The 17,514-nt window shown below is 37.5% G+C and overlaps 2 protein-coding genes across 2 annotated transcripts; both read left to right on the top strand.

Moving 5' to 3' along the window:
* Window positions 201–4,733, top strand: LOC109846197. Its single transcript, XM_020415420.1, has 7 exons — window positions 201–498; window positions 3,642–3,737; window positions 3,828–3,944; window positions 4,028–4,135; window positions 4,284–4,403; window positions 4,484–4,557; window positions 4,605–4,733. The coding sequence occupies exons 1-7, from the start codon at window positions 201–203 to the stop codon at window positions 4,731–4,733; spliced, it is 942 nt and encodes a 313-aa protein (XP_020271009.1).
* Window positions 15,621–16,052, top strand: LOC109846196 (uncharacterized mitochondrial protein AtMg00810-like). The gene has a single exon (XM_020415418.1). The coding sequence runs from the start codon at window positions 15,621–15,623 to the stop codon at window positions 16,050–16,052; it is 432 nt and encodes a 143-aa protein (XP_020271007.1).

Genomic DNA, 17,514 nt, shown 5'->3' with positions numbered 1-17,514 from the left:
CTTTGGAGTTTCTAAGAGTTGGGTTCCTGAAAAGAAGATGCATCTTGGTGGTATGAGTATTCCAATCAAATCTATCAATACTAATCACATCACCCTCTCAAGGGTTGGGGTATTACAGAAGAATGATACGGTATGATTATAATCTTACTAGCATTAATACAAGCTCTACGTGGTATGATGATGAACTATTCATACTTGCTATGGAAGCCCAACAAGTGTTTTATCTCGATGACTGTAAGTTGGGTTCACCCTGGAAAGTTGTACAAAAGGTGCAATTAAGAAACGTGTGGGATGTTCCGGAGGTCGAGGATACAAGTGGAGTGATAGTTGAGGATGATGTAGATCCTGTGACAAATGATGCTTATCAACAAGACGAGTTTAATGATGTTCACTGGTTCGTTCAAGAAGAGGGCCTTGAAACTCCAGAATTGCATCTTAATGATATTGACCCAGAAATTGTTGCTTCAGAGGTTGTGAACGATGATTGGATGAATGATGGTAGTGAAGATAATTTGATAAATGATGATACTGAAGAAGAAGATGATCCGGAAGATAGTGATGAAGAACCAATCATTTCAAGTGATGATGAGGATAGTGATTAGTTTATATCATAATTTTAATGTTTTTTTTATGCGAGATGTTTTAGTTTGACATAATTTGATAAATGTAGCTATAATTTTACTGTTATTTTTTCTTGATGATGCGATTACGTTGCAAGATTAAGAGGGGGATGCATGAATTAGTAGTAAATCCTCCTTCCTTCTTTTTGTCATTTGTTGAAAGTGGTTTAGTAGCTATAATTGTAAGTAGTTTTTGAATCCATGTCATGAGGATGTTTCTAATAAGTCTGGATGCTACTTGTCCAGCCTTTTCTTCTATTTCTCCAGTTTCAGATATTACATGTATATCCCAGCTTATTGTTAGAGCCTTTAACCCTTCCATATCCATGTCGCAGTTGCATGCCTGTTGCCACATTTGCCTTTTCATATGGTATATTGTGTTCTTTATAGCTTTGTTAGTCCCAGTTTCCTCTCTCTGTCTATTTCCCATTTTCATAGGAGCTCTGTAATGTTACAATGGTTTCAGGATATATCATCCATATTCCCTTTCGTGATGAGCAATGAAGTCCTTGCAATGTTTTTTGCATTATGTTCTCTATCTTTGAATTTATTTTACTTTCTTGCAATAAACAAAATGGTTTTTTGCTCTTTTCTGATAGTATCAAGCACATACCACATATAGCAAGGTTTTCTTCTATCATATATACTTCTGATCTAATTTTCATATCTTGGTATTATTATCAGCCACCATTAATTTCTACTCGAGAAAGTTTATTACAATCTTTATATAAGCCCTAATTTTCAAAATGTTTTTGATTTGTTGATATGATACTGTTTCGATTCACTTAGGATTACAGAGCAGCCTACCAGGATTATTGATGTCTTTTACTTAGTTAAATGTCAGGTTCAATGTCGTAACTTCCCTCCCTCTTGACCATGGTTTGATGTATTTATTGAATGCATTATTAGAAGACATGACAAGCTAGTATTCTTTTCAGCTCACATATCACTTCATCAAAGAAACATTTACCGCAATAAATACCTTGTGCAGTAGCTTTAGTTAATCTGAGTGCACATAAATTGCAATTTATGTTGGGTGATTCTAAAGATTAACTGTCTCTATACTTGCGATAAGAGTACATTCTCAATGTCAAACAGTGAGATATTGGCTACCTTGGTTACTGTTTCTGACTTTTCCATGGTGATTTCTGGGCTTCTGCTTCTTGTTTTCATAAACTCAATGGAGATCAAATATTCTTAATGAAATTGCCTATTCACTGCATTTTGCATGTGTACGGAGACTGATAGATATCGTTTAATGTACTCATTTTTATTTGCTCGAATTCTGTGAGTTATCATAAGGTTATCATTGCAGGGTCTCAGTTCTTTTTTTTTTAATTTTTATCCCGGGCATATTCTTGATGTTAATATGCTAACTTCTGCGTACTGGGTATTTCTATTTATAATTTGATTGTTATCCAATGTCCACTAGTCTTGTTTATTTTTGCACCTTTCATGGATCTCACGATGGATAAGGATATAAGTTCTTTGGGAATTTACGATACTGCATGTAATATGAAAGGCACCAAGTATGTGAAGGGGAAAATAGCAATTTGTTTCGTGCTTTGAGGTGAAAATTTTCTGTTTATTTGTTTTCTCTTCTGTGCTGTGTGATCAACCACTTCTGCAGATGTCCTCAATTCTGAATGGTTACTTGGATGACCAAACAGGAGCACTTCCGTACTCGATAGCTTCCATTTCTGAATTGTTTTGAGCATCTTCTTTATAATACCATATCTACTTTGGTGTAGGACACCTCAAAGCACCAAAAAATAAAAAATAAAAATAAAAAATAAAAAAAGAAGGTTGAAGGAGAGGTCATTTCTAAACTGTGACAGCTTTTAAGTAGATATCTCAGTTGGGGTGTTCTTTAAGTTTGTTTCCTTGAACATATTGACCGACATTTGAAAGAGTTTCTGATATATTATTGGAGCCTAATTTCTTACGCAAGATTGCGCCCTATGTATGCAAATGAGATTGCGTACTTGCCTAGAGTTAGAGGTGATTAAAAGTATGAATTTTTATGTAGTTGATATTAAAGCCTTCATCATCTTTTTCACTAAGCTGACTGTCTCTCTATGCATGGGACGGCATTTGGAGCCAAATTATTGATCGGTTGCATTCAATTAGAAGATCTGCTTCATTTATTAATTTGGTAGTAAACTTCATATAACATCACCTTGGTGTTTATGTTAAAAGTCTTTCAAGACAATCATCGCTAATGGACGCTTGCATCAAACATGGAGGCTGTTAGTCATGTAGGATAACAGAAAGTAAATTCATGAACCATACAAATTTGTACATGCAATTTTACAAAATTTTTACCGCTTCCTGATGATAATGTGTAATTGTCTTGGTTCACTCTTTGCTGTACTTCTGAGAATGAAAGACAGGAGTCAAGCTGATTCCCTGTTAAAAGATTGAGTGTAAAGTTAACAAAAAAGGGGAATATGGTCGCATTTCCTCGTTTAGGCCTAATGGTTGAGGCCTCCTTTTTCAAATCCAAAAGATTGGTCCATCCTTAGGATTTGCATTCTTAGGATTTTTATTCAGAGATGTACATCTTTAGGATTTGGATTCTTTGGATTTTCATTCAAAAGTATATGCATACTGTCTTGTCAAGTTTTGATATAAATAGTGTTATTATTTTTCTTCTCCTATCTTTTAGCCGATGTTACGATTTCAAAGTAGAATTGAGATACTGCCTTGGGTTTGTCCGCATTTCTCACTGGAAATGGTCATCTTTTGGATTTTGATTTGGATCCTTCCTTAGGATGTTTATTCAGAAGTATATGCATAATTGTCTAGTCAAGTTTTGATATTATTAGTTTTATTATTTTACTTCTTCTATCTTTAGCCCTTACTATGGTTTCAAAGTAGAATTGAGATATGGCATTAGGTTTGCATCTACGTTAGCACTTGGAATTATTATTTTTGCCATTGAATGTTCCTCCCTTTTGCAGGGATTACACAAATCCTTATCTACCTGTGAATCCTTCTGCGATTGAGGGTACTTTACAGGAATTCTTTTGCATTTTGACCATTCTAATTGTTTGATAATAATTAGTGAGAAGATGTACCGTAACAAAACGCCTACCGTTCAGAGTTCTACTTCTGGTAAGTAGTGCATATTTCTCTTATAATTCATGATTCATTCACTTGGTTGATTAGAATATTATTATCAATTTAATGTTTATGTAACAACAGGTAATGCACCAAGTAATCAATCACATGCAGAATTATTGAAAAAGAAACGTTCTTATGCAGCAACTAGTTATCTGCCATACGTGAATTCTACGGGGAATGGACCCGGTTCTAATCCGAGTAAATATGCAATCTTCATTTTACTGCTAGAATATTTAAGTACTGTTAGTTTTTACTTATCTAACAAGTGTGTATGCTAATAGGTACAAAACGTACTCGTCTGCAAACTTCCAATCAAGAATGCCAAAATTCTGTAGCAGATGGACTGAATTCTAGTAGTACTGTTGTCACCACAGAACGAACTACTACTGGTAAGTGGTGTTGAATTGAGCTGAATTCAGTTGAATTGAGCTGAATTGAATTATTTTCCTCTAAAAGGTGTAGAGAAGCTGAATTGAATTTCATTTTTATCAATTGCAAATTACAAGGGTATACCTAAACTACAAACTCGAATGACAGGGATTAGAGTTAGTGCACGTCTTCAGCAACAAAGTGTTAATGATCAGCCAGTGGTAAACACCATAGCTGAAGAGCGAGATGATAATGTGATGTCAGATATTAATCAGGAGCCTCCTTCAGGTATACAAAACATTATATACAAATATATTGAGAATTAAATATACGTATGTGTTATGTTCTTCATAAAAATTATGTCAAAGGTACAACCAAAAAGGTGCGAGGGAAGACAAAAGGAGTGAATGCAGATAAGGTGTTCTCCCAATTGAATTCTAAAATACCTGTGACTCTGACTGAAGAAAATTCTCCCAATTGAATTCTAAAATACCTGTGACTCTGACTGAAGAAAATGGCAGACCTACGGGCCCTTATGCTGAGATGTTTGCAAATGAAAATTGGTTACACAATTCGAAACTACGCCCCACTGAATGTGGAAAAATGGAAGAAGATTGAAAAAGCAGATATGGAGAACTTGATCAAAAGAATGCAGGTTAGTGATGATTTGTTTTGCTAAAGGCATTATATTGGTTGCTTTGATTTGTTATATTTAGTTTGACAATAAATTATGCCTGTGCAGAATAAATTTGAATTTGATATGTCGCTCCCTTGGGTCCAGAGATATGTAATTATTCGGGACGAAATCAAATAAGTTGAAGAAACATTTTGATCAATTTTCAATAATTAAGGAGGCAATTGAAAACAAACATGAAGCTGTCAAGACTCAGGAAGAATGGGAGTTTCTTTGCACTCATTTTTCTAGTGAAAAGTTTAAGGTATGATATCTTTTTTTTTATTTTTCTCCACGCATAACATTTTTTATTTTTTCATTTACTTCTTTCTAATTGTATGTCTTAATAATTTTAGATTCGCTCAGAGAAGAATGTTCTTAATAGGTCAAAGTTAACATATCACCACAAAGCTGGGTCAAAATCATTTATGTCACACCAAGAGCAAATTGTAAGACACTTTTTAGTTTTTCTTATAAATTTGTAAATTAATTGTGTACATATATATATATGCTAAAAATGAAAACATGTTTGAATGTAATAGGCAACACAGACTGGAGAGATGCAATGTGCAATTGATCGTTTTGAAACAGAGTATAGAAGTACAACAATAGGCAACACAGACTGGAGAGATGCAATGTGCAATTGATCGTTTTGAAACAGAGTATAGAAGTACAAAAAAAGGATGGGACTTGGGAGCAAAGGAAAGCAATTGATCGTTTTGAAACAGAGTATAGAAGTACAAAAAAAGGATGGGACTTGGGAGCAAAGGAAAAATAGGTAAGTAACGTGTCAATGATGCATGTTTTTATAATATTTTAAGAATATAGGTGAAACTGATATTACTGTTCTAAAGAGGATTATATTGATTAGGTTGTAATTAAGAAGTTGCATATGATTGAACTGAATATATTTTTTTTACTTATAGGATCAAATGATAAAGATGCGAGCAGATACCACTCAACCTGATGGAACTAGAACAATGACAGATGAGGAAATTTGTACAAAAGTTCTCAAAGTCAAATCGGGCTACATTAAGGGCTGTGGTTTTGGCCATAGACCACCACCATTAAGGTTCTCTCGTTCTTCAATGAGAGAAATGTTTGAAAAGAATAAAGAGTTGCAAGAACAGCTTCAAGAGACCCAACAACTTGTAGGAACTCAACAACAGAAGATCGATGCGCAAAATAAGGTAATCCAAAGATTGGAGGAGCAAGCCAAAAAGTTTGAGGAGTTTATGAAGATCGATGCGCAAAATAAGGTAATCCAAAGATTGGAGGAGCAAGCCAAAAAGTTTGAGGAGTTTATGACTAATTTTTTTAGGCAACATCCATCAGCTTAGTATTCTTAGTGGCTTAAACTTGGAGAAATGTTTCTTTGATCGTGTTGCATTTGTTATTGCTTTAGACTAGTATTGTTACTTATGGTAGTACCTTTCTTGCTTTATTTATTTTAATTGTTTTGATGTACTGTGGTGACAATTGATGATAATTATTTATATTTTGTGTTTTTTCTCGTAATAGCATTATTATTGATGAAATAAAATTTCCTCATTATAAGTTTTCTCGCTATATATTCAGGTCGATGAAAGTAAATTTCCTCAAAATAGACCCTACAACTTAAGGTGACGAAAATATGTTTCCTCGCAATAGGCCACATACTTATGTCGTCAAAAGAATATTTCCTCGTTATAGAGTATACTGTTTACGTCGACAAAAACATATTTCCTCGCTATAGTGATACAACCTATAATGGCAAAAGTAATTTTCCTCGCTATAGACCATATAACCTATATTGATAAATGTAAATTTCCTCGTAATTGAATTTCTTTGGCGAGGAATATAAGGTATAACCTACAACGACAAATTTAAATTTCCTCATCTTTGAGTCCCTTTACTGAGGAACTGTTTCCACGAGAAAAAGATACATATAATGAAGAAAATCAATTTCCTCGTTAATGATTTACCTTTGGTGAGGAACAATTTCCTTGTTGAAAGGTACTTACAACAACGAAAATAGTTTTTTTTAGAACTTTTATTGTATATAAATTAAATATTATTCACATATCATTAGCGAGGAAACTGTAGTTTAGCGATGAAAAAGGCATGAGATTAGGTGAGGAAAAATATCGAGGCTAAAGAGTAACAACGAGAAAAGAATATGTTCATCGCAAAAAGGATTTCGTGAGAAATTATAATATTCCTCGCAGAAACTTTTCTTGACCACCCTACTGCGAGGAAATGGTGACCAAAGTTTTTTCCTCGCGAACACACTACGACGAGGAAATCTCGCCTTTCAGCGACAAACTTTTTCCTCGCGGATTAGCATTTCTGTTGTAGTGCATACATCTCAAATTGTGAATCGCTAATAACTGATCCCAACCTAAGAATAAAATAAAGCAATACAGAAAGTAAAGACATTCATAAAATTATATTTATAATATCTTCTACTATCACTGGGAAGATAAGATAAATATCAGCATATAACCCCGTGTACTTTCAAGGGCAAAGTACCTCAGTCATATATCTCAGTAATTAGTCATATACATAACTGGCTTCCGCCAAAGACTCAGGCTATCAACAATCGTCTCAATGTAAATCCTTACAAGATTCTGATTCATCGCATCATCATGCGAGATGGACTACCGGATCGGTATCCTAACAGTGACACGGCTCATTACTCTCATCGCATCTCTGTACGTAACACGAATGCGGGACAGACTACCAAGAAGGCAACCTAGAAATACGGCTCACAAGCCTCATCGCACCCTAGTGCGGGACGGACTGCAAGATAAAACATCCTAAACCCGACTTAATGGCATGTTCTAATGGTATATCGACGTACTAGTCCATGTAGTACTAAGTGGTGTTCATCAACGATATCTAACATGTATATAAATGTGTAATCAACATTTATCTCTTGTGTAATCAAAACAAAATTTGTCATAATCCCCTTTCAGGATACTTGTGGTGTGCTATGATACTATTCATTAATCGACTGAACAGAGCATTGTGCACAACGTGCAGACACATGACTTTATCGGTCGACCAGCCAGAGTAATATCTGGTTCTTAGGTATTCGGGTTTGCATAATTTGTAACTATATTTAAACAATTATTTATATCATCATAATACATATAATAATATTAAATCTTGAACATTAAATAATAGAAGATCATCTCCATAAAAATTAAACTTTTGATTTAATCTAATTAGGGTTAACATCATAATTAATCAATTTCTCGAATAAAACATGAAATTTGTCCACAAGATTAACTGAACATGATAAATACTACATAATTAATAGAGATAGAAAATTATTTAAACATGTTTAACGAGCTTAGGTATCACAAACCTAGGGTTTAAACATCTCTCTTTTACATGAAAACTCAATTAATAATAAATCTAGAGTTTAAACATGATTAGGACATGATTAACAAGTTAAAATAAACTTAAAAAATAGCTCTAATGATCATGATCATGTTACTAACATAAACAACAAGAAATAAACTTCATATCTATCATTAGATTAAGATTTAACCTTAAAAATCATGTTTTTTAAATCATGGAGTTAAACTTCAACATGAGATTCATCATTATAATTAATTAAAACTTAATTTTTACTAAGGGAAGGGTTTGGAGGAAGAAGATATTGTCTCAAACGCTACTGTAAAAACTCAACGATGCAATAAAACAAGTTCTTCCTTGCTAAAACCCGACAAACTCGCTCTCTTCTCGGTATTTGCTTTACAAAGCTCTCAAAATTCACCAAAAAGTGATCTAGGATTTTTGAGGGGAGAAGGTTGTTGCTAGGGTTCAGATATTTGATAAAAAGAAAGAATTTTTATGAAAAACATAAGTATTTATCAAGGCAAATGTGAAATAAACATGTTTGACCCGAACCAGGAAACCTAGTCTGACTAGGAAAATAACCTTCGATATTTTAGCTATAACTTTCGTGTCCAATCTCAGAATAAGATGATCTAAGATTTTTTTGTAAATATATTAAAAAGTCCTACAACTTTTATCTTTTGAGTATTTTCAAATTCTTACTGTATTGATGTGTAAAATATGGAAACTTTTAACTGATCGTTTTTCTAGATTCAAGCTCGTGCTTGCTGTGCATAATTTCACTTCTATATTATTATACATACATTGGATTGATCTCAAATAAATCCGTAGCATACTTAAACATCAAAATATATTATTTATCACCATATAACATATTTATTATTATTTTTCACATTATATTCAAATTTTACGGGGTTTTACATAATGTGATCTCGATAATTAAGTGCAAATACAAGGGTTTGTTCTCTAACAAGAATAAGAACGAAGTTAAGCTCACACTCAATGAATCACTCACCACAACCCAATTTATACATAATGTGAAATGCTAAAATCTCAATAGGTCATGTGTGCAATCAATGAGTAAAATAAAATATAAACTCAATTAAAAATCTAGCTTATAGAAATGATGAACAAAATATAATTTGCTAGAGATTGAGTTTAGAAAAACTTCACTGAAAATAAGAGAGATGAAGATGTAAAATTGAAGCTCAAACTGAAATGATCTCATCTTCTTGTGAAACTCTCTTCACATAAACAATATACTTAAAAACCTTTAAACAAACTTGCAAAAACTTGTTTGAAACTTTTCTTTGATAATTCAAAATGTTGAGGTTAAGGGGTATATATAGATTCCAAGAACAAACCCCAAAAATCCAGAAAAATCCAAAAAAAACAATAAAATCCCTAAAAATCAGGAAACTGGAAACTAGCTGTTACAGTAGCCGCCAGTCGACTGATGGGTTCATCGGTCAACTAATGAGTTGACCGTTGGTAGCCGTTCAAAGCCCGTCAAGCTATTTCGGTCGACTAATGATGCATCAGTCGACTGAGCAGAAACAAATGCTAATTCTAAATGATTTCTTTAGTCGACTGATGGTCCTTGTGAATTGACTGAAAACATGCATAGGGACTTATTTGCATAGTAAAAATGAGTTTTGAAGTGGGTTTAAAAATAATAAATAAATTCTAAAAATTATAAAACTTGGGAAAATGTTTATAAACATGAATAAATAAACATGTTAGAAAAGAATTTGAAATATTATTCCCCGTTTGTGAAAACTCATCATTTTGCAAAATCGGTTAAAATACGTAATCTCAAAACACTTAATTGATTTTGGACAAAATGATTTTAAACAAGTTTGAAACTTCTTTTGAATGGATTAATCGACTTTATAAAAAATGTGCAACAGTTATATTAAGTCTTTTAATCTAAAGCACATTATTTTGCAAATTAGTAAAACACACTAACTTGTTAAAACTAGATTTTTGATAAAATCAATCCAAACAAGTTTTGAAACACTTTTCAATAGACTAATAGATTTGTGGCAAGATATAAAATAGTGTAAACAAGTATTTAATCCATAAACACATTATTTTTAAAACAAAGATGATAAATATGAAATGAATGTATATATGTATATCAATATATCTTTTGTTTCATATTTATACGGTTAAACTTGAAAACGATAAACCGAAAACATGTATGTGTGTAATATTTGAGCTTTAAATATAAACACACAAAGTATAGACCTAAAACACTATACCCAAGCAATAGGTCTTCAATGAAGCTCATCTTGGTTGCGGATGAAGAGATAATGACTTTAGCTTGAATTGCATCGTGCTTCATTCCGATTTCCTCCAACCTCCAAAGTATATCGTCGTTAAGCTTAATTCCAACCAACTAACAACAGAGGATCTTTGTGTAGAATACTAAACAAGTAAATATAAACATTCGACAAACGTTGTTAGGAATTGTTTATTAATCATCAAAACTAGATAGATAGTAGGCTCATAAACATGAGATCTAACATCCCCTTAATTATAAACCGAAATACCTGAAACTTGAAAGAGAGTGTTAAAACTGGAAAGCTGTGAGAAATGAAACCTCAGCTTGCACCTGACAACGAAGTTCATTTGAAATGCCTCCTATTGTTTGTTAAATATGTTTTATAATTTGATCAATTTTAATCATGGGGAGATTTTTAGCGGACAATTATCTCAATTAAAGCATTGTTAATAGTGATTATTCAGGTAATTCCTAAGGTAGTTTAAATTATTCGAATAAAGTGTCAAAATTAAACATTAATTCATTAGTTTTATTTTACTGAGCATTCAATGAGGAAAATTGATCAATGGAAGACTACATATATCATTTTGGTTAGTCACTCTATTGTAAGAATAAATTGGCAAATATAGTTTAAATCTGGAAATATTCGTAATATTTGTATGAATTATAACTTCAAACCCATATCCAATGTCAACTTGCTGAAGGAAGCACTTTCTTTCATATTTCCTAAAAATCTGATCTTTGAAGCGTCATATTTATTCTCAACTGAATAACCACTTATCCCATAGTTTTGACCTGTTGACTGTTGCGCTCAGCCGCTCACTATATCTCCCCGATTTACCTTTGGAACTACGGGAAGTATTTGTTGAAAATCACTGCCGAGAAAAAAGTGAGACCACCAAAAGGTTTATTAGAAGCTGAATGATCAGAAATACTTAGTATATCGCGCAATGTTCTATCAACGGCCTCGAAATTATTTCGGTCTTGCATTTCAGCCTCATCCCAAATAACCAATTTAGTTTGTTTCAGCAACTATACAAGCTTTGATCCCCGTTGGACTGAACATGTGGATGTATCTTTGATATCAATAGGAATTGAGAACCTTGAGTGAGCTGTTCTGTGATGGTTAATCTGTCCTACCCATTAAGGGGAGTGTCCCTAGTTTGTAGGAGTCCATGTTAGTGGAAGAATTTAGTGGAAGAAGTTAGAAGTTAGTGGATAATGTTAGTGGAAGAAGTTAGAAGTTAGTGGATAATGTTAGTGGAAGAAGTTAGAAGTTAGTTAGTGGTATGATCTTATATATATGTAAGCAATCATGTAACTTTTATGCATGAAGAAGAAAAACTCACTGCTCAAAAAATTCAGCTCTCTCTCTCTCTCTCTCTCTCTCTCTCTCTCTCTCTCTCTCTCTCTCTCTCTCTCTCTCTTGTTTTTCGTGACACATCTCGGTAGGTACTTAGGCCGATCCCAATTCAAAGCCATCAAGTGGTATCAGAGCGCAATGTATGCCTAAGTTTCAACCGAGATCTGAAGATATGACGAGTGCAGATAAGATGACGACCAAGGTGGGTTTGCTCACTCTTCAATACCTGACGCTATCGAGAGATAACTACGCTTCATGGGAAATCAAGATGAAAGTCTACATGAAGGCTCAAGATGGGTGGGACGCTGTTAAGCCCGCGACAGACATGACCGTGGAAGTCAGGAAGGATCAGATGGCGTTGGCGGCCATCTATCAGGGGATTCCTGAAGAGACTTTGATGGTGATTGCAGAGAAGAAGACGTCAAAGGAGGCATGGGAGACGTTGAAAACAATGCATCTAGGAGCGGACCGTGTGAGGAACACGAAGGTGCAGACCTTGAAGTCCGAGTTCGAACTTCTCCAGATGAAGGAGAAAGTCAACGTCGACGAATTTTCGACGAAATTGACAGGAGTCGTCAACAAGATCCGAGCTTTAGGCGGTGAGATGAAGGAGAACTATGTCGTCAGAAAGCTACTTCGGGCAGTACCGAAAAGGTTTCTTACTATCGTGTTCACGATTGAGTAGTTCGGGGACATCGACAACATGACACTCGAGGAGGCGATCGGACGTCTCAAGGCCCACGAGGAGCGGACACGTGTTTTTCGATACAATGTCGACGACCACTTATTGTTGACACATGCGGAGTGGCAAGCAAGGGGCAAGAAGAACAGTGGAAACTCCTTCTCAACACAGACGATTAGTGACGGCAGTGGATGAGGTCATGCTCGCGAGACCGGTCGCTTCGGGCGTGGTTGCGGCCAGGGCGATTCCGCGGTGGCTAGGTGAGTGAGCCGGCAGCGGCGGCCAGACGGAGGTCAAGCTTGGTCGCGTGGCCAGGTGGGTACCGTGAGGAGAACGCAGGACGGCCAGGTGGGCTGAAGGCGGTTTCGGAGTCGGGAGGCCGTCTTGGCGCGGTTTTCTGGCACGGCGGCGTAGCTCGCCAGGAGGGCGAGAGTAGCACAAACGGTGGTCGAGACAAATCCAACATCAAGTGCTTTAATTGCGGAGTATACGGGCAGTTTCAGTCGGAGTGTCGCAAGCAATGCCACAATCACGATCAGGAGGCTCATCTCACCCAAGTCTATGACGAGGAGCCAACCTTGATGATGACTGTGTTAGAGGAATCATCCACTGTCATCTTGCTTAATGAGGAGAAGGTGTGCCGAACTTACTCACAGCCAGGGAGACACAAGTTGACAATGATGTTTGGTACCTAGACAACAAAGCTAGCAATCACATGACCAGCCATCGAGGCAAGTTCAAGGAGCTCAACAAGAACATCACCGGAACCGTCAAGTTTGGTGATGGATCCACGGTAGAGATCAAGGGGAAAGGCTCTATTCTCTTCCAGTGCAACAACGGCGATCAAAGGATACTACCTGAAGTATATTATATTCTGAGTTTAAAATCCAATATCATTAGCCTTGGTCAGATGACTGAAGATGGAAGTAAAGTTGTTCTTGCTGATAAGTTTAAAATCCAATATCATTAGCCTTGGTCAGATGACTGAAGATGGAAGTAAAGTTGTTCTTGCTGATAAGTTCTTGAGGGTGTTTGATAGGAACGGGTCAGATGACTGAAGATGGAAGTAAAGTTGTTCTTGCTGATAAGTTCTTGAGGGTGTTTGATAGGAACGGTGCTCTCTTGATGAGGGTGAAACGTTCAACTAACCGATTGTACAGGATAGAGTTGAAGACATACAGGCCGACGTGTTTGATAGCGAACATTGATGATCCAGCTTGGTTGTGCCATGCTCGCCTTGGGCATGTCAATTTCTTTTCCCTCAAGATGATGACCGACAAGAGGATGGCTTCTGGGTTGCCGAAGATTGTGCACCCAAACCAAATATGCGAGGGATGCCTTGTCGCCAAGCAAACAAGACTTCCATTTCCTTCGCAAGCAAATTTTAGAGATCAGAAGCCGCTGGAATTATTACATGCCGATCTATGTGGCCTGATCACCCCATCTACACTTGCTGGTAACAAATATTTTCTCTTTGTTGTTGATGATTTCAGTCGGTGGATGTGGGTGTACATGTTGAAGGCCAAGAGTCAGGCCTGTGAAGCTTTCAAGAAGTTCAAGACTGAGGTGGAGAATGCCTGTGGCCACAAGGTGAAGACCCTGAGAACAGACCGTGGTGGCGAGTTCTTGTCAAAGGAGTTCACCCAGTTATGTGAAGACTACGGCATCAAGCGTCATTTCACTGCACCGTACACCCCACAACAAAACGGTGTAGTGGAGAGACGCAATCGCATGGTGATGGCCACAGCAAGGAGCTTACTCAAGAGTGTGCATATGCCAGGAACGATGTGGGGCGAAGCAGTCAGGCATGCGGTGTACTTGCTCAACCGACTACCAACCAAAGCGTTGTGTGATATCACACCTTACGAAGCTTGGTTTGGTAAGAAACCACGTCTAGAACACTTGAGAATATTTGGATGTGTGGCACATGTGAAGGTTACAGGAGCTTATCACAAGAAACTTGACGATCGGAGCACGTCAATGGTTTATATTGGCGTAGAAGAAGGGAGCAAAGCGCATCCCCTCTATGATCCTCAACACAACAAAGTTCATGTAAGCAGGGATGTTGCGTTCGAGGAAGGAAAAGAATGGGAGTGGAGTGTAGACGGAGATGAAAGACCACCTAACTGGGTGGAGTTCACGGCGGAAGGGGAATCAGCAGCTGGATAGCCGTCGGCCTAGGTGCAAATGCTGAGGCAGCGAGTCCCGCTGCATCGGAGGCGTTCGGAACTCCTGGCACTCCTATCTCTCAAGATGAACATGTGCGCTACTGTTCCCTAGCAGATATCTATACAGAGACAGAGGTGGTTAATCTTTACACAGAGGAACTGTTTCTGGCCACTGAAGTACCCACGAGCTATGGTGAGGTTGCAACAGAGCAAGAATGGCGGACAATCATGGAAAATGAGATGGAGGCCATCGAGAAGAATAAGACTTGGGTACTCATGGAGCTACCATGGGGCTCCAAACCCATTGGCCTCAAATGGGTGTACAAGCTGAAGAAGGACAGTGATGGCAACATCCTCAAGCACAAGGCGAGACTTGTAGAGAAGGGCTACGTTCAACAGCATGGCGTGGACTTCGATGAGGTGTTTACACCTGTGGCGAGACTTCATACCATCAGGATGATCCTTTCTATATCAGCATAGCACGGATGAGAGGTGCACCATCTGGATGCTAAGTCGGCATTTCTAAATGGTGATCTCCAGGAAGAAGTGTACGTGGTCCAGCCTGAAGGGTTCGTTGTGAAGAAGGAAGAGCACAAGGTCCACAAGCTTTCCAAGGCGCTCTACGGTCTACGCCAAGCACCACGGGCGTGGAGCACACGACTTGACAAATGCTTGAAGGGCATCGAGTTTGTAAGGTGCTCTCAAGAGAAGGTGGTATACACTAGGAGCAACGGAGGGGATGTACTCATTGTTGGTGTGTACGTGGACGACTTGATCATCATGGGCTCAAGTGCGGATGAGATCAGATTTTTCAAGTTGCAGATGATGAAGGAGTTCGAGATGAGCGACCTTCGGCTACTTTCCTACTATCTTGGTATAGAGGTCGACCAGAGAGGTGATTGCATTTCGCTAAGGCAGGCGGCCTACGCAAAGAAGATCTTGGTTCAGTTCGGAATGATGGATTGCAACCCGACCTAGTATCCCATGGAGGCAAAGCTAAAGTTTAGAAAGGACCCTGAAGGAACACCGGTGGATGTGACACAGTATAGACGAGTCATTGGATGCTTGAGGTATCTAACTCACACCCGACCCGATATCTCTTATGCCGTGGGGATTGTGAGTAGGTACATGGAGAAGCCTACAGTTGTGCATAGTCAGGCGGTCAAGCACATTCTGAGATACGTAAAGGGCACTGTGTCCTATGGATTAGTGTATAGATGGAGTCGATGCAATGAAGAATTGGTGGGATTCACTGACAGTGATCTTGCGGGAGATGTTGATGACAGACGCAGCACAGGCGGCATGACATTCTATCTAGGTGACAGTTTGGTCACTTGGACATCACAGAAGCAGAAGACGGTGGCATTATCCTCTTGCGAGGCTAAGTTCATGGCGGCAACAGCTGTAGCATGCTAAGGTCTGTGGCTAAGGAGCTTAGTCAGCAAAGTGACCAACAGTAAGCCTAAGCCAGTTACTCTCTTCGTTGACAACAAGTCCGCGATTGCCTTGATGAAGAATCTAGTTTCCATGGAAGAAGCAAGCACATTGACACACGTTTTCATTTCATTCATGAGTGTGTTGAACGAGGGTAGATTAAAGTGGAGTTCGTGAGCACGAGCGAGCATCGGGTGGACATTCTCACAAAGGCACTAGCAAGGGTGAAGTTCATCGAAATGCGGGAGCTGCTAGGAGTAAGGAACTTAGACTCTTGTCCAGATTAAGGGGGAGAATGTGATGGTTAATCTATCCTACCCATTAAGAGGAGTGTCCCTCGTTTGTAGGAGTCCATATTAGTGGAAGAAGTTAGTGGAAGAAGTTTGAAGTTAGTGGATAATGTTAGTGAAAGAAGTTAGAAGTTAGTGGATAATGTTAGTGGAAGAAGTTAGTGGATAATGTTAGTGGAAGAAGATAGAAGTTAGTGGATAATGTTAGTGGAAGAAGTTAGAAGTTAGTTAGTGGTATGATCTTATATATATGTAAGCAATCATGTAACTTTTATGCATGAAGAAGAAAAACTCCCTTCTCAAAAAAATTCGGCTCTCTCTCCCTCTCTCTCTCTCTCTCGTTTTTCGTGACAAATCCTGGTAAGTACTTAGGCCGATCCTAATTCAAAGCCATCAAGTGGTATCAGAGAACAGTGTATGTCTAAGTTTCAACCGAGATCTGAAGATATGATGAGTGCGGAGAAGATGACGACCAAGGTGGGTTCGCTCACTCTTCAATACCCGACGCTATCGAGAGATAACTACGCTTCGTGGGCAATCAAGATGTTTCTAATAACAAATGATGCCACTATTTCTTATTGTTGATAATAGTGTATTGTAGTAGGTTTTAGTACCACATTAGTTGTGAGAACACACATCACCCTCCTCTACTTTTATAAATATATGTGCACACTCAATATTCAACTCAAGGGAAATTTACTCAAGACTCGCTCTCTCTTACTTAACATGGTATCAGAGCTAGGGTTATTATTTCCTTTCCAATAAATTGTTTTAACGCTTTTGCGTTCTTTTGCCAAATCTTGCCTTTGTTGCTTTGCAGTCTCTTAACGAATTTCGCGTTCTTATTTAACCTTCAGGTTCCATTTTAACTTTCGATGTTACATTTTAACCTTCGGGTTTTTACATTAAACTTCGGGTTCTATTTTAAACCTTCGGGTTTTATTCTAACATTCGGGTTCTATTTTAAACCTTCGGGTTCTATTTTAACGGCATTGCCATTTCAAAATCATCTATTGGTCTCAAATTTACGGCCTCGTTGTTTTTAAGACCGTCTCCCAGTCTCAAATTAACGGCATCGCCATTTCAAGCCGTCTCTCGGCCTCAAACAAACGACATTGTCTTTTTGCAGTCAGTAACGGCATCACCATTTCAAT

The sequence above is a fragment of the Asparagus officinalis genome, chromosome 6 (assembly GCF_001876935.1).
Source record: "Asparagus officinalis chromosome 6, Aspof.V1, whole genome shotgun sequence".
In the NCBI taxonomy this organism is placed as follows: Eukaryota; Viridiplantae; Streptophyta; class Magnoliopsida; order Asparagales; family Asparagaceae; genus Asparagus; species Asparagus officinalis.
Note: the sequence above shows the minus strand (reverse complement) of the source record. Positions and strands in the feature narration are given on the sequence as shown.